This window comes from Pholcus phalangioides, unplaced genomic scaffold, assembly GCF_987345545.1.
Source record: "Pholcus phalangioides strain wild (caught in Gottingen) unplaced genomic scaffold, Ppha-v1.0 ptg000017l_1, whole genome shotgun sequence".
NCBI lineage: Eukaryota > Metazoa > Arthropoda > Arachnida > Araneae > Pholcidae > Pholcus > Pholcus phalangioides.
Genome location: NW_028301610.1, coordinates 30,413,246 through 30,431,800, shown reverse-complemented (window position 1 = coordinate 30,431,800; position 18,555 = coordinate 30,413,246). Strand labels below are relative to the sequence as shown.

The 18,555-nt window shown below is 35.2% G+C and overlaps 1 protein-coding gene across 1 annotated transcript in view; it reads left to right on the top strand.

Moving 5' to 3' along the window:
• The window catches only part of LOC149072882 (BTB/POZ domain-containing protein 9-like), an 87,127-nt gene that overhangs the window by 23,238 nt on the left and 45,334 nt on the right, over positions 1-18,555 (top strand). The window contains exons 3-4 of the mRNA XM_089247395.1: positions 3,441-3,660; positions 17,831-17,960. Coding sequence (XP_089103521.1) covers positions 3,476-3,660; positions 17,831-17,960 — 315 coding nt within the window. The 5' untranslated portion in view covers positions 3,441-3,475. The remainder of the gene's footprint in view (positions 1-3,440; positions 3,661-17,830; positions 17,961-18,555) is intronic.

Sequence of the window (18,555 nt, the reverse complement as noted above, 5' to 3'; positions counted from 1 at the left end):
TTGTCTCGTACAAGAACCAGAACTCCCCTTTCCTTCATGTCAAATCTGGCACACCCCAGGGCTCGGTCCTCTCGCCATTATTATTTCTAATTTACATAAATGATCTACCCGACTCCATAAACTGCAGCATCAGACTCTTCGCTGATGACTGTGTCATCTGTAAAACAGTGTTCAATCTTTCCAATCAAGAATCTCTCCAACACAACCTTAACATTATTGCCAAATGGTACTCAACCTGGGAATTACTCCTCAATTTCTCAAAAACTGTTTTTATGAAAGTTACCCGTAAAAGAATCCCCCACGACTTCCCCTATTCTATAAATGACTCTTTGATCTCTGAGGTTTCCCATTATAAATACCTGGGCATTATAATATTTTCCGATCTCTGCTGGAACCTTCATGTTGATTATATCTTAATAAATGTCTCCAAAAACTCTTTTTCCTTCGCCGTAACCTAAAATACTCCACCCGTCATGTTCGTCACTTGTGCTACCAAACATATATTCTCCCTGCCCTCTCCTTTGCCCGTGAAGTCTGGGATCCTCACACCCAAACCAACATAGACAGTTAGAATCTATCCCAAATAAGTCCACTCGTTTCATTTTTAACTGTTGGTCTTCATCTGTCTCCATAACGGAACTCAAGCGCCAACTTAATATCCAACCGCTCTCCTCTCTTCGACTTATCTCTCATTTAACTTTTCTTTACAAAATCCTCCATGGGTTTTTTAATATTGACACCTCCAATATTCTAATCAAACCTTCACATTTCTCTGTTAGACTCAATCATTCCCAAAAATTACAGCCTATCTTTGCCTCTTCAGATTGTCACAAATTTAACTTTTTCCCAAGAACTATTATCGACTGGAACAACCTACCATCAAACATTGTAGATTTCACTACAATTTCCGAATTCTCTTGTACCATCAATCGTCACTTTCGCCATACATAAATTCCGCATCCTCTTGTATAGGCCTCGTCCAATTAATATTGAATAAATAAATTAGTTAATTAAAGAGGGACTTTTCGAATTGGCACCTCTAAAGCCCTGTTTACATAATAAAATATCCCAGGAAGTTACCCGTAAGATGGATTTTCACTACAACCCATTTACATGGCATTTAGTTTATACCGGTATTCCCCCTCTTTTTTCACTGGTTACATGGGTTGAATGGAAGTCGTTGGTTCAAGATGGCTGATGAAGGAGCTTACAGTAGTTTTCGTGGCACAAAGGATTATGGGAGAGGAGGTTGGAGTCCTACAATTATTCCGCAACAAAGGTGGGACTCTTTTGACGGATCTTCGTCCCTCCTTTTTTTCCCCATGAGGGAAAAAACTTGCCATGCAGTTAATAATCACCAAAGCGACCCCCAATCTTGCGCATGTAAACAGGGCTTAAGGGGTCATAGGGCGGTTCAAAGGTTATACGAGACAATCATTGCCAAGCCAAAACCACTGAAACTATGAATATGAAATTTGGTCAGTAATATGTTATTTAATGTAGATATCTGCAATGGCAGGATTTCTGAAAATTCAAACTCCCGAAGGGGGGTTCATGAGCTAATTAAATGTCATATGGGAGCATTTCTCAAACTTTCTGAACCTCAGGACCGGCAAGAAAGTCTGAAACACATTGACGGACCACTCGTGTCTCATGTTATGGGAATTCCTGGAATTTTATTTGCTCCAATTTTTTTGTATATTTGTGTCCCATATTTCCAGTTTATTTGAATTTTTAATGTTTACTAAAGTACTGAGTACAATGCATTTTCATAGTATATAAATTATATTATGATGGTTATTATAATATTGTATTATGATTAGGCCTAGAGATACGTAAATTTCGCAAAAAAAAATTTAAATCAAATTTGGCATTTATTTGCAGAAAAAAAATTCAGATAAACATTTTTGCATTTATTCACAATGACAAATTCAAAATGAAAAATTTCACATTGGTTCACAAAAAAAAGAAAAAATTTTCCAACTATCTTTGGTACTTTTTCCCAACACTGTGGTTCTATCATTATTTGATGACAATGTTCGGACAGCAGTTAAGACAAATATGGATCAATTTATGCTGGTAGAAAACAAAGGTAAAGAAGAGGAAGAAAAAAATCAGCTGATGAAGTACATTCTGCACCCAAATGATTTTTCATTCTTTACTTTGAATTCTGTCTTTTGTAACTGCTGGTACAAAAACATTCTCCAGTAGAGTTTCTATCAGCACCAATTTCCTCATCAATGTTCCTTCAACATGGAAAGATGATCCTAGTTAGAAAAATGTATTTGAAAGACTTGAGAAAACAGTTGTTGTGAATGAGACGTTGCAGAAAGAGGTGCCAGGGTTACAATAACATTCTCACAAAAGATGAAACTGAGAAACAATTTGTTTTTAGGTCATAGCCGGAAACTGCAAAAAATACCTAACTAAATCCTTTCTTAAGGAAATATAATGTTAAATATTTGTTCATTCATATTATATTGATTCCAAAAAATTATTCCTGTAAATAAAAATGTGTTTATCTTATTAAAGTTGTATGGTTTATTAAAAACCTTAATATTTCTCGAATTTTTCATGTTGTTTAAGGTATTTTTAAATCGACTTTTGGGTAATTTGATTCAGAATGTTTTTAAATCTGGGTAGTTTCTTTCTTTAAGACTATTTGAAAACACATGGTGCAAAGCAATGTTTCCCAACCTTTTTGATATCACAGACTCCCCCCTCCGTAGAGAATGTCTATTTCAAGGTGCCACCCCCCCCCCCAAAGATAAAAAATGTATTGTTTTATTGCTTTTTATAATTTGCATAACACGAGAAATTGAATTAATAAATTACAATGTAACAGCACTAAATACATGCAATGGTAGCGAATAAAAATGATCTCACGGACCTCATACAAAGTACTCATGGACCCCAGGTTGAAAAACACTGGTGTAAAGCAAAAATTCTCTAGAATACTTTCTTATTAGTCTCTCAACATAAATCAATGTATGGTCATTCCTATTAACTCTTTGATGCATTTGAGAAAAGTGACAGAAAAATTCAATCTCGACCTATGACATGATTGCATCTGATTTTGAAAATATTCTGATGGGAATTTCAGAGAGTAACTGCTTGTAGCAGATGCAGGGCTGCAACTAGGGGGAGCTGGCGGGTCTCATGCCCCGGACACTGGACCAGAGGGGGCCCAAATTTTATTCTCAAACCTCTCCTTCAACATTACAAGGGTGCACCAAAATGTGAACTTGCCCCGGGTGACCAAGCATCTAGTTGCAGCCCTGAGCAGATGCAATAGTTTGAATGACCGCAGTGCCATTTATCTATGAAATTTGTGACCGTATTAAATTCAGAAAAGCTTCTAAAAAATCTAATTTTAATTTAAGATAAATATTGTGCTTATATTATGTTATTTGTTACTATAATCATATTTCCTATTTTAGGCATATTCTCACACACAATAAACAAATGCTGAGGGATGAGTGATAGCCGTCATTTAGGAACTTCTCCCTCCCTTGGAGAAGTTGAACACATCTCGTATCTCTCTGAGCATATTGGAGTTCTTTATAATAATGAAGATTATAGTGATATCACCCTTATCATAGAAAGTACACGAATACCTAGCCATAGAGTTATTTTGGCTAGCCGTAGTGAATATTTCAGGTAATCTTTTTATTCATGATAATTAAAAAAACTATGTACTCTAAGAATTTTTGGTATGATTTCTGTTTTTTAATGCAGTTGAACACTTGATATTCAAAGGTTTGGACTTTTTGTTTTTACAGGTTTCCCCCCATATTTTCTGAAATGTTTTCCCCCACATTTATAACAATAAAAAATATAATGCGCAACTTATGTGTATGAGATGAATGCTTATTTCACAAATCTGACAAAAAAAAATTGATGGTCTTTTTAAAACAGAAGATAGAAACTTTTGTAGAATTAAATCTTTTTATGCTATTCCATTATTAATTATTCATATTAGGGCTAATTAGAACAGGATCTACAAGTCAATTTCAAATAGTTGTGCTTTCATCCATAACCAGGATTTAATCGTAGACTTAGCGAAGTAGGAGAAAGCATTTCTCTAACCATTCAGCAGCATGCAACTTTATAATTACACCAGTAATGCCACTGACATGCTATAATTGAACGTGTTCTAAATAGGTGTTTACTCTGTGTATTTTAAGAAACATCAGTCATATAATCATTACTTACCAAACAAAATACTTCGCTCATCGTTCAGTTATGATTCCCTTGAAACTCGCCGTCTCAGGGCCCTTACTAAGTTTTTTTGTAAAAATTCTTCACTTTTATATTGATGCACCTGATATTCTAAACCTTATTACTTTTTATTGCCCACAAATCAATCTTAGATGCCAGAATATTTTTTATGTTCCTCCATATCGTTCTAATGTTTTGAAAAATTCTCCATTGTACCAATTTCTAATATGCAGTAATACTGATGATGTATATTTTTAAATTTTTATTTTGTATATTCATATGTTTTTATCTTTATCTTGTATTCATATATACAAACTGTAACTGGGCTTTTGCCTGTAGTTTGTATTTTTTTAAATAAAAAAAATAAATAAATAATACATCAAATACCTGAAATTTTTCTTAAAAGGTTTCATATATAAAAATTTTGTTTACACATCCCGAGAGATTTCCCCCCAAAGTTTTTTTCCTCTCTTTACAATGATACCTTGTCTAACGAAGATAATTAGTTCCAGAATCACACATTCGTAAGCCAAAATATTTGTAAGCAAAATAAAATTTTCCATAGGTTTCTATGTAAAATCATTTGATTAGTTCTAGGTACTCTTCAGAATTTCAAAGTAATTTTTATACAGCACTATAAAACGAAAACTGACCCTGAAGGCTGAGATAAACAACTTCATAATTGTGTGATAGAGAGTTTAACAGAAGATGAAAAAAGAATATATTTTTATTTTACGCTATGCCTACGGGTTCTTGACCCTTAGTGGGAAAAAATGTGTAAGGTAATAGGCTTTATTTCTCTCACACACATGGAGATAGGATAAGTTCCTAGAATGTCCAGACTATTTAGTTTGATATTAAATCTTCATTCAGAACCAAGACTTTTTGTTTTAACTGCTTTGCTTACAAGTGATTGGCAAGAAATTCAGATGATTCCTATTTAATGGATCTGCAATAAATATGGTAACCTTGTCCTAACCACATGGTCAAAAAAGGGGAAGAAAAAAAGAAAAGAAAAAAAAACAAATGAAAGGAAAACAGCATAATAAATAAGTTGATTAAAAAAAGAGTACGTACAAAGTAGATTTCTCTTTTTACCTTCACCCTACCTCTATTCCCTTTTGCTCATATATACATATAGTAGAAGGATACATCACATGGAAAAAAAATCACTATAATAGGAGTATAGAAATAAACCAAAGTAAAAAGAAAAACTTTTTCTCGTAAGGATTACAACAAAACTTGGGGATGATTAGGATAGAGGAAAGAAAACAGAACTTGTGGGAATTTATTCCACTGCCATTTGAACACAATATCACTTCGTTGATCGTAAAGTGGTTAATGCATTTTCTGTTAGCTAAATCATTCTTTTACAAGAAATGGCACAAAAGCTTTCTGGAAAAAAAAGACTTATTTGGAAAGCAATTTTGAGGTGAAAGTAACTTAAACTGGTTCGAGAGTGACAATTACACTCATTATATTCATTTTTATTGCCAGGAAAATTTAGCTCACAATGTGGCTGTTTTATGTTAGTTTGTGCATCCATATCTGAAAAAAATATTAGCTTAATCCATATTCAAATTAACAGAGGTAGCCAAATGCAGAAAACAATCTTTGTTAGCCGAAAAATTTCTAAGCTGAGCTGTTCATTAGCAGAAGTATCATTATACTTCTACAGGGTGTCTACCATCACAGAAAAATCACGGAATGAAAAAAAGGTCACGGAAGTTCCAAAGAAGTCACAAAATTCGCTGCCTGGCAGTCGAATGGTTAGGGAACTAGCTTTTTACTGTGCAGGTCTGGGTTCAAATCCCGGTTCGGCATGGATGTTTACTAACACTAACAAATTCCCTGGACGGATTTTGCTGATCCCTTGGGAATACGTGAGGATCACATTATTAAAAAAAAAAAAAAATTTGAGAAAAGGTCAGTTTTTTTTATTTTCCAAAGATCTTTTTCTAATTTTTTTCCCTAAAATCTAGACTTTGCTGAAAGCTGTGGCAATTCAATATTTTTTCTTCTCTCTCTCTCTGAGGTTTCTTTTTTAATTTTTTTTTTTGCCCTGCAGAGACGGATAGGTAAGTAGCAACAGAAAAAAACAATGTCAATGTGTAGTCACCCTACATGGGAGCAGACATTATATGGGTGGGGCAGCAAAGCTATTTAGCCTGGATGAACAAAAAAAACCCTTTTCTTTCTTTGCTTGTCGGGACCTTTCAACATCTGTAATATTAAGCAGTGTTCTCAGGATCGCGTGATAATTCTTGGGAGGGGGGGTTGACTGCAGGATAGTTGGGAGTCCTCTTGGGAACAATATTGGTTTTCCCTAGGAAGGACATGACACCCCCCCCACATCATGGAGCAGGGCTGTTGGATCTTTGGCAGGTTGGCAAGCCAGAGTTTTCATGGGGTGGGGGGAGGAGCTCTATAGTGAATTTATAGCATGAAAAACAAACAATGATGGTGATTATCTGGGTCCTCTGGGCTGCAACCCTGTTAGTCCCATCCTTGTGGGGGCTAGGTGAAAAGACAAGTGGGTATCGTTACCAACTAGCTATAGCAAATGACGAATTCATGCAGTATATGCATGTGATAGAACGAGAGAGTTCAAGAGAAGACAAACATCAGACTCATTCACCATTAATTGTGTTGGGACACAACATTTAGGCTGAATTTAAAGGAATACTGCAGTGTTTCTAAAAGTGTGTCGCAGCTTTTAGAAGCAGCTTGGCAAGCTGGAAATATGGATTTGTACGTCTATTTAAGCTTCAAAGTCGTTCTTTTTTATGGGAAAATATCTGTCGACCTTTTTTGGGGAGCCACCGATGAACCATGAATTACACAAGGGAGGCAGCTGACAAAAAGAGAACCATTGGAATATGGTTACAAGCTTGTGATCTAGACCGACATCAAAGCATGATGATAGAGCAAATAACAAGCATCTAATATCGGACTTCGAAAAATATGAATGAGAAAAGGAATATGTGAAATCCTTCTTTCGGAAGGGCCCTTGGTTGGTCTGGTGCAGTGTTTCTCAATCGCCAGGCCGTTAGTGGTTTACTGTTTCTTTTTTACCCATTTATTTCCCATTAATCGTGTGTATGGCTGGACCTTCCAATCAAGAAAAAGAAAACCATGCTGTAGGATTCCAAATATTGAGAATCACTGGTCTAGTGCCCTCACATCCTGCAGCAAGGCCTCTAAGCAGAGATCTTCGGTTGGCACAGGCCAGATTATTCACGGGCCCCCATATAGTGAATTTATAGTGACAAAAAAAATTCAAAATTATATTGAGTCCCCAGTCTGGAATCCTGTCATCCCCGTACTGTGCCTGGGAACGGGACATTGACTGTCAGAATTGGAAAATTGGCCAGACTGTGTACCGTTACACGATGGTTTCGGCTCTCGTATATAAGAAACGTTTAATCTAATTTTGTTATTTTACCTGTGCCGATATGTTTTCCCTGTGCACGTCAATGCAGTCAGTAAAGAAATGGACTCTAGCGCACATTCTATTTAGATGCATTTTTTTTGGATACACATCCCTGTCTGGTGATGCAAAGGGCCCTGGGTTGGTCTAGTCAGGGCTGTCAGGATTTATTCTCTCTTATTCCAGTAAGAAGGGAAAAACGAACATCACAAAGGTCTGATCTAGTGCAGTCTCTCTCAACCACCGAGCCTTGACATCGGTCAAACCGGGTCGTGAGTGGTTTATTATTTCATTTTTACCCATTTATTTCCCATTAATCATGTGTATGGCTGGGCCTTCTAATCAAGAAAAAGAAATCAACAATGCCGCAGGATTTCAAAGCTTGAGAACCCCATCCAGCAGTAGGGCCCATAAGCTGAGATTTTCGGTTGTGTTCACAGGCCCCCGAAGTCAATTGATAGTGTGAAAAAAAAAAAGTTGAGAATTATTCAGGTCCTTCCCCCCCCCCCCCGGGCTGGAACCCTGTCAGTCCCCCTACTGTGCTTCCCTGTGTGGGTGAATGGCGCACTGTCAGAATTGAAAAATTGGCCGTACTATGTTTGTACCTTTGCACGATGGTTTTGGCTCATATATAAGAAATGTTTCTTTTAATTTTTTATTTTACCTGCACCAATATGTTTTGCCTGCTCGCGGTAATGCAATCAGTAAAGAAATGTGCTTTCATTTGTGCACATTCTATTAAGATTGCATTATCTTCTGATGCATATCCCTGTCTGGCGAAATGTGTCGATTCTGATGGCAAACTGCTGATTTTGACAGGTGGTGCTGATCATTAAACCGATCGGACAAACTGCTCGATCACTTACATTTCAACATTGTTCAGCTCTTTTGCTCTGTTTTGAGCCCACTATTACTATGCGTCACAGTGCAACTCGGCTGTTGTGCACTTGGCTTAATATCGATCAATAGTGTGTTCAGTGGTTTGCATGCGCAGGACGAGTTTACAACTTGCACGGGCACGTCCGTGGACCTTGTTTTGGAAATTTTTGCCGTAGGTGCGGAAGGAACTCTGATAAGACAAAAACATGGAAGGGGAGTCTAGGGTTGCCAGACATCCATCTATATGACCCACAAGGGGCATATGCTGGGATGGGTTGCATTGAATATTCATGATCTACTCAGGGCTTGGGCGACCTCGCAAAGTTGGTTGAAGGCATGGATGGGGATTAAAAAAATTACTGGCATAGGCAGAAGAGCAAAAGGTGGACATGTGCCCTCCCCTTTCCATTTGAAAAACAACCTGTAGCTGTGTATGCTTTTTCTGGGGCAGCTTATGTGGTTTGAGTCCTTAGGGTCTAGTTCCTATGGGGGTGTTGTATTTAAAGCTTTAAATTTAAAAGTTTTTTAAAAATTAAAAAAAATTTAATCTTTTTTATTGTGGTTGGAGGGAGTTGCCCCCCTCCCCACCCCCCATCATGGTGAAGCTCAACATTCATCACAGAGAGGCTTCATGTCAATGTTGGCATGTCTGTATGTGTGTATATGCATTGCCATCATGTTCTACCGAAAGTTTCCAAGGATTAAAAATAATTGATTGCTTATCAAGTGTTTTTATTTCGCAAATTCATTCGCGTTCCCCTTTTTATTAAGACCCCTTATTTTATTAGCCCAAACCTCCCTAGATGGTCACTACTCACAGTTTGAAATCGCTGATATAAGAAAACATGTCGAATAAGAAAAGGTCACAGAAAAGTCCCCAAAGTGTCTCAGAATTTTGGTATTTGGTAGACCCTGTTCTGTAAGTCTTTCTCTTTTTTTTTTTTTACTTCCTCCTGCCGTTTACCATAATTGTGCTATTTAGAAACCTTGAAAAGTGAAGTGGTATTACTACTTTTAGGTACAAATTAGTTGGTATAACTTGATGGGGGGGGGGGCTGTTCAAGAATATATACACTTTTACACTCTTCGGGCAATGCAAAGATAATTTTTTTATTTGGAAGCATGACAAAAAAAAATTCAGTGTAGTACCCTCTTGTTAATCTGGCACATATCAGACCAGGGTGTATCCAGATTACTGGAAGTCAATTGAAAAGGCCAATTTAAATAATATAAACTTTTGCGCAAAGACACACAGTGGCATGTTGTCCTTTTCTAGGTAGAAGAAAACTCGCCTAAAAATGCTATATTACTGGCCGTGCAGACTAGTACACTGCTGGATTATGGAGAGTCTACTGTACAAAAATATTTAATTTTCAATCAATCTTTGTAGCTTTACCCCAGAACATTTTTTTTTTCTTAACATTAGAACTGCTATATATAAACTACCGGAAAAAAATTCTACATCTTGGAAGGGTATGATGCCTTTATTCGGAAATTTTGAAGACTTATAAAGTAGAAAAAAAGATGCAATCTCACATAGATGCTTTTGTCAAAATTTAATTGCCTCTAAACTGCAAAAATGTTTCCCGTAACTGAGTGGACATCATTGTAACAGAGTGCACAGAAATGTTTACTGAGGGAAAGATATCTCATATATTCTAAATAGCCTATGCAAATACTTTCATTTTCTCAAACATTATATACAAAATGTGATAGGTGACCCAGAGACGACTCTAACCTTAAAAAAATGTCCACCCCATGAGAGGAAATTCAAAATACTCACATTTCCCCCCCCCCTTCCAGTTTGAATTTTGGTTTGGTAAAATTTTTAAAATTTGGTCAAAGCGGACACTGGCCTTGCTCAGCTGTATACAGTAAAACCTGTCTTCAACAGAATCGCAAGGGACCATGATTTTTTTTCCGTTGAACACAGGTTTCTGCTTAATAAAGGTTCAAATGATATGTGTAATATTATTAATATTATGTAACAATTTCATGTGTGATTGAAATAAAATAAAAATAAACTAATTGAAAAGATAAAGTAAATAATTAAGAAATAGATAAAATAAATAAATAATTAGTCTATAGTAAAATGGTAAAATATAGTCTATATCATATAGTCATACCGAATAATAATGAAATTTTAAGAAAATGATCAGTGGGCATTGAAATTTTATTTAACACATTTATCAAACAATCATTTTATACTTTTAAATTTATAACTTTTAATGTACTCTGTGGTTATAAAGCTCGGCTTCATTAGGATCTTCAAATACAACTGATCTCTTATTTCATCTATGTCCTTATTTTCTGGAAAGGTATAAAAATTCATTATTTAGGCTTTATCAAGATATTAAACAGATAATAAATCCTTATTAATCACTTGTCTGATAATTTGCATTATTGGTTTTTGTTCTCTTCATAATAAACCAGCACCCCACACACACAGCCTTCTGACATCTTTCATAAAGTTTGAATAGTTATAGATTTGTGTCAGATCTTCAAGAAATTTTTCTTTGGCTATGGGAGTTTAATGTAATTTTCGCATATTTATTTTGTGGCAACAAAATAAATAGTTCAACTATTTTCTTAATTAAGATTTCTACTATTCTACCTTGAACATGTTTTCATTTTGCCCTTGAGCTCTGTATTACCCTTTCATTTACAGCTGAGATTAACGAGGGCAAGGTAGTCAGTATATGGCTCGTTTTGAACTACATTAAGTAAAAAGTAAATTGAGTAAAAAAAATCTTACAAGTTCAATTATATGTTTGGCAAAATAGCTCCTAGCAACTAAGAGTTAGTTAAGCCTAATGCTATGACCACTTTACCCCACATTGTTTAAATTACTATAAAATATGAAGTATAATGATTACAACTTACCAGTGCATGGAATAGTGTTCTTGAGATACTTCTGGAGTGCCCTGTACAGCCAATCTATAAAAAGTTTTAGCAACTAAAATGGTAGAGAGAAGTTATTCAGGAACTCAAAAAATGGAACCCGAGCTTCAACAACAAAAAAAATGTTCATTTACACTAAAATGTTGCTTGGCATTATATTTTAGGTGAAAAACTTTGCTACTAGCAAGTGAAAGTTAAAACAGAAATTTGGTAATAATATCAATTGAAATTCTTAAGTTATGCCATTTTATGTTCAGTATAATCATTTTACCCCACCTGACCACTTTACCCCACTTGATCAATCTAATTACTAAATACTCTATTAAAGTTATGACAGTATCTATATAAAATTTTAACCTGCACTGTTTTTCTTCTAAAATAATATTTACATTCTTTTTAACTTTCAAAAACTTTTAATTAGGGTGTCAGTATCTGTCATGTGTCATGTTGGTGGTCCAACCCCTTCGGGTAAATGGCTTACATCCCACCAGGGACAGAGCCTGGACCATGACTGGCCTTTCAGTATCTGTCATGTCAGGTTATTTACACATTATCGTCTGTGTTTACATAATCCTCAGCATCAGAGAAGTAACTAGGAATTTTGTGAGGGAAAAAAAGCAACATAATTTTGCTGCCCCTACCACATCCAATGGAAAAAAAATTGTAAAATCATAATCATCGTAAAATTTGATTTCATAAGTCTTTTTGGTCCCATCTAAAATTTGCCACCCCCCCCCCCCCTAAATTTTGCCACCAGTGCAGTTGTCCTATTTGCCTCTTTCTAATTAATTCCGGCCCTGCTCAGCCTTTTGATCATGGAATGCACACAGCTTGCATACAATTTTGTAATTCTTGCATATTGTTTGGAAATCCAACACTTACCCTGATTTCTTCCGTGGAAAAGCCTGCTTTTCCGAAAAAGTTTATTACAATGTCATCTGTTGCATTGCTTGAGTTTTTGGAAGATGTAACAGTCGACAAAATAGCCTAAATTATTAATTTTTCATTATAAATTTAAATGATTGATGCAAACATATATTTTGAAGCATATCTCCATGTACTATGATTTGATGTCTATATGGATGGAAAAAAATCTTAATTATTTATGGTAATGATGTAACAGAGTGAACATTCCACAGTTATAAATCTGGTGCTAAAGACATAACATGAATCTTAAATACAAATACAACACCACAACAGGCAAAATGCCGAGCGAGGTGGCTGAGAAAAAGATGCCCATAACAAATATGGATGCCATATATTTAAAAAATAAAGCAACCCAATTAAAAATGTAATTAGAAACATTATAAACAATATATACACATGATAAAATATTATACAAAAAATAGTAATTATAAAATAGTAATAATAAAATTAAGTAATATTTCAAATTCAAAACACATTTGATCAAGCATCAAAAGTGAATCTTTTAATGAGCTCAAAAGTGTTATCAGATTTAATCTGATATAAAAATATATTTCCCAAATGACCATATCAGAGTAGACGTTTTAAGATGGGAAAATTTTCAGGATGCAAACAAAAAAATAGTTTTTCATAAGAAAATTTTTTTTTCTTCAAAATTTTGTCAGTTTTATTTATCTATGGCTGGGATTACACCATAAAAGTTTCATAAAAGACCTTTTACAAAATTTGAAAGAAACAACCAATGAAATCATCGGGTGCATTTGCTCAAATAACCAATATATGCTTAATGGTTGAATTTTTCAAGTTTTATAAAAGATCTTTTATCAAACTTTTACAGTTTAATCCCGGCCTAAGGCATATACATAATTTGATTCCAAGTTGGTTTAACACCATTCTTGGTTTAACATTTTTTTCAAGGTGGCAGCCAGATTTTGAGGTTTTACTACAAACAATAATTTTTAAAAATAATTAGATACCATCTGAAACAAATTAAAAAATACCAATGAGAAAGAATTAAATGAAGAACTAGAAAAAAATTAAAATTACTACCAGAATTCTCAAATTTGGTAAAAAAAAATTATATAAAATCTCGGAAAGGGTTTATACACTTTTTTTTGGGAATGACCCGTATGTGAAATCAGCTTATTGTATAAAGGAGTGTGCATTGCAATCACCAAAACCAAAGTATGGTTCACAGGGTTTTGGCAGCATTGTAATCAATCAATCACGTCAAAACGATCCCAGATGACCACAACTAATGAATGAACAAGCTGATCATCAACTCAGACAAATGATACTCAGACAGATTTGCTACTGCATCTCAGCTGACAGTGTGTTATGCCGTAGATAACGTTTTCAAAAGAAAATCGATTAGGGAAAACTATGGATTGATTTATCAGTAAATGTCTAATATAATGTTTCCAACTTAATGGTATTTGTTTTGGTTTTATTACATTGATATGTCAATTCCTCAGTGTTTGTATTGGGTTTCTTTGCAAGCTTTCTTTACTAATAGAATATTTATTGATGAAAGTAGCTAAACATAGATAAACCAGTAAATTAAAGTTTTAGTGAACCTTTGGATTTCATGCGTTTTTGGAAAGCAAATGTCAGTTTGATTCATATAGGTTCATATAGGTGCAGTGAATGAAAGAAAATTTTTTTGAATTTTCTTTAAGAGGGACCCACTTGTACTCAAAAAGTGTATAAATTGTTGAGACCAAACCTAGGTCCCTCGACCCAAGTAAATCAGAACAGAGCAGCATCACAATACTTACTGAAATGTTCATATGGAAAATCGGGAAGAGTTTTTTACATTAAACATATTTTATTTTATTTCTTGAAATTAGTGGGAAAATAACATTTAGTAACACCTAATGTTTACAAATAAATATTTTTATGACAATATGTTTTTAAAGTGTAAAAAGAAAAACACTAAGGAAAATGCCTCTTGTTTAAGGCTTTTTCCCACCTAATACATTTTTATTACAAGGTTTCTGCAAAGATGTTCCTAGTGGGATCTGCTGTAATACTTGAATTAGTATTTGTATCATTCATCAGTATGCTTTTAAATCTATATAATTCAAATTTTCTTAAAGAAAATAGTTTGAATATTATTATATTATTATAGCTGCCAAGTCTCTCAGATTTTCCAGTAGGCTCCTAAATTTTTACTCCATCTCCCAGACTCCCAAAAAGTTCTTACATCTCCCGAATTTTGACCGTGATTGTAAAAAAAAAATTACTTTTAGACGAAAAATTATTCCCAAAGAATTTAGTTGAAAAAAGACTGATGCTTTCGTTTTTAATCCCCAAAATGATGTCAACAAACATAATATAAATTGTCATCACTCTGCCAAATAACAAAAAAGTGTTTCATTTTCAGGAGGAAAAGACAAAATTTGCCAAACAGCCAGTTTCAATTTGACTTTGTGACATCCAAAATTGGCAAGATAACTGGTATTTTATAACATATCCATGTTACGGCCTAGCAGAGAAGCCATATTTAGTTTCAATATAGTTATATTTATTGAATATTTGCCTCTCTCTTTGAGATCAGTCTTGATGATCAAGTTTCATTGATGATCAAGCCGATTCTCACGCTGTTGCCAGATTTGAGATAAGATTGTTTAACTGTTGTGTAATGCAAATTCTGAATTCTGGTATTATTTCTTGAATCTGATTGGATCCAGTGACCCTGCGTCTTCAGGGAAGTTTTCCCTTAAATACTGGTTGCATATTATCCTCTCGCGCTCACTTCTTTGTTTTTTGAAGTATGAAATAGCCCATGATAAAGGTGCCTTGTGGATCTCCGCACTTATCATGATTATATCCTGAACAATGAACAGCCGATGTTGTAGCCACCTTTCGATCGCTGTCTCTGCAGTTCTGTAGAGGTGATCGTATTCAGTGCCATACTTCATTGCTGTTTTGCGATCTCTCAGGGAAAAATCATTGTGCCTATGACGAGATGTGACAGCCGCTTGGGTCAATGCTTGCGGTAATCAGGTTCTCGCATTGTGGTCCTGTGTGAATTGTAGGTGTCAAGAATGGTGACGACTTCACGTGCTTCAACGTGAATGTCACTGACTGTCTAGTCATGTGGATATTTTTCGTGATCATCGTATTGGTGAGACAAATTTCAACAATGACTGATATTTTGACTAAATCTGATTAATGTAAACATTTAAAATTTCCACTCAGTGATTATCATTTCTGGAAATTATCAATCAATTGTTGCTGTAATTAATATAAAATTAATTTAATAAATGTTCATATGGAAAAATTCAGTCACTCCTTATTGTTGCCTGCCAAAACTTGGGAAAACAAAAAACGTACCGGGTATGCAAATGTTGTTGTAATTTGCTTTGGCCATGTCCTGTTTCGAGCCGATGGAGATTTTTTTGTTGATTGATTTGAAAGTATTGATGACAGGTAATTTTTAAGCAACTGGTTGGTGATGATTAGCGACTTGGTGCTGATCAGCAATGGCGTACACCTATGTTTTCCAAAGTGAGGAATATTACCCCCAGGGGTGGGCAATAGATGTTGTGTTTTTAATATAGGATCCTGTGGAAAGATTTGAGTTGTGGTGGGGGGGGGGGCAATGAGAACAAAATTTTTTTGGAGGAAGACTGTGATGGAACAAAGTGTTTGGGAAACTGGCTTACACACGATGTGATGTTTTTGCAAAGGGGGAATCCCTACACTTTTACTTTCATTAATGAAAAATCCCTACACTTTTACTTTCATTAATGAAAAATCCCTACACTTTTACTTTCATTAATGAAAAATCCCTACACTTTTACTTTCATTAATGAAAAATCCCTACACTTTTACTTTCATTAATGAAAAATCCCTACATTGTTTTTAAGAAAATCCCTTTTTATATTGATTTTATATAGAATTTGGATCCGCTTAAAAACATCTCTAATTTTAATTCTTCAAAGTTGGCAGCTATGGCATTATCGCCACTATGGTGGTCGAGCGGTCATAGTGATGGACTCGTATCGCGAGGATCCAGGTTCAAGCCCCACCATCGCTGCAGTGGTGGTCGGCTGAATTTGGTTTTCTACGGTTCCCAACTTCGAGGCATGAATGCAAACCTATCTCCACGTTAAAAAGTCTTGCCGCAGCGAGCAACGGGCCTACAATATTACAATTATTCATTCATTACACTTCACTCACTATGAGCTGAGAAAAAACTCAGTTAAAAAAAATTGATTGCAGATGGTAGCACTACACATAACAAGCATTATGCGACAACCCAGGATTCTGATCTGGCGAAATCGGTGCAATCGATACACAATAAGAGAGAGAAATGATTTCAAGAGAATTTCTAGATTTTAACATAAGTAAATTTATTAATACTTTTAACAATTAACTAGGTTACAATTAACAGAACAAAATTATTTCTCTAATTCATACCAATCCCTATGCAAGTCTGTTGACTCATCAATATAGTCCGGCGACTGAAGTTTGACGATCTTGAATTACCCGACCAGTGACATCACCTTGACGGGAGTGAGCGAAGGTCACGAACCGAGACTCCACGTGGCGGCGAGAACTGCAGGCTCAGCAGCTAGAGCCGAGGTGACAACCAGGCGGTTGGAAGAGACGATTGACACCAAGCCAAACGATGGACCAGCGATGACAGGAACTGGGACAACAGGTGACTAGAGAGGAGGCATGATAAGGTCCGGAACCAGCCGGCGATGTGCCAAGCACCAGTGAGACGAGTTATTTCATACTATGAATGATTCACCAAAAGGCGACCACCTTAAGTGATGTATACTGAGTTGAAAGCGAGATTGAAATGCGAAGTGACTCCGGGTATTTATACCTATAAAAGGAAGTGCGGAACAATCCAACACCTTGGACCGATCATCTCAAAAAATACACATCAGAGCAAGACCAATAGGAAAATACAACATCCAATTTGCATAAAGAAATGACAATAGATTTTTTATAGGAATTTTCTCAAAATAAAAATGGAAACAATTTAAAATGGCGATGTGATCAGGATCGCACATTTTTCCGGACTATGAGCAATGGAAATATCACAGACTCATATAATCAACCGTGCACGGTTATAAAAGGTAAGAAAACATAACAAATTCTATTAAAAATTATACAATTACAACTATATAAACATGTTTCAAAAATAAGAGATAGAGGCAGGTTTGGCAAATTCCCCAAGGGTTCCCAACTATTGTTACAATTACACAGAAACAAACTTCATGGAAGGTTCACTATACATACATGCACATTCCAACATGTACCAATTCGTTAGAAGTACCGCAAAGGAATATGGATGTGCATGTCTGGTTTAGTAGTAGTAGCTATGTCATTATCATAAAAAGGAAAGTTTGTATTGAAAACCAAATTATAATAGGCATAAAGTTTTTTTTCTTGCATATATTTGAATGAAAGATCTGAGGTATATTTTTAAATACATTTTCTCATTGCTTTTAGAGCCTTACTTTATGGTGGCCTTAAAGAATCTCAAGAAGAAGAAGTTGAGTTGAAAGGCACTACATTAGCAGCTTTCAAAGTTCTTTTGAAATATATATATACTGGTCATATGACCCTTACTGCTCTCAAAGTATGTTGTCAATATACATATATATTTGTATATTAATTGTGGTTAACACCATCCTGTTTTGAATGGCAAACGATAGTAAAATGCTTATGTGATAGGTCAGGATGGTGTGCTTAGGGCCATCTAATATACCATTTTCATATTGGTCACTTTTAAAATTGGTTAATGTGCATGTAAAATTTTCTATGTGGTTGCTAAATTAGAGCCTGGATAGCATTTTAAATTTTTCGAATTTATGTCAGTGTGTCTACAAAATTCTTGGCTCCTGAGCAATTTTGGCTGACCCCTAATTTTTTTTTATTTGTCAAGCCTGATGCAGATACAGTAAAACCTCATTATAACAGGTTAGCAGAGGGTATACAGGGTTAATCCGACCTATTCTGCCTGACAAAAGGGAATGATAGATGAGCCCAAGTGGATCATGAAACATCCCAACAACCCTGTCCCATCTCAAACCATTTTCGAGTTATGATGGATAATTGATTATGGAAAAAAAATGTGTCAAGTCTGAAAAGCCAGAATTTGTGAAGTTTCTGAAGAACCTATAATCAAACTAAGCATACATTCGGAAAGAGCAGAAAAATGCTATAAGGTGACA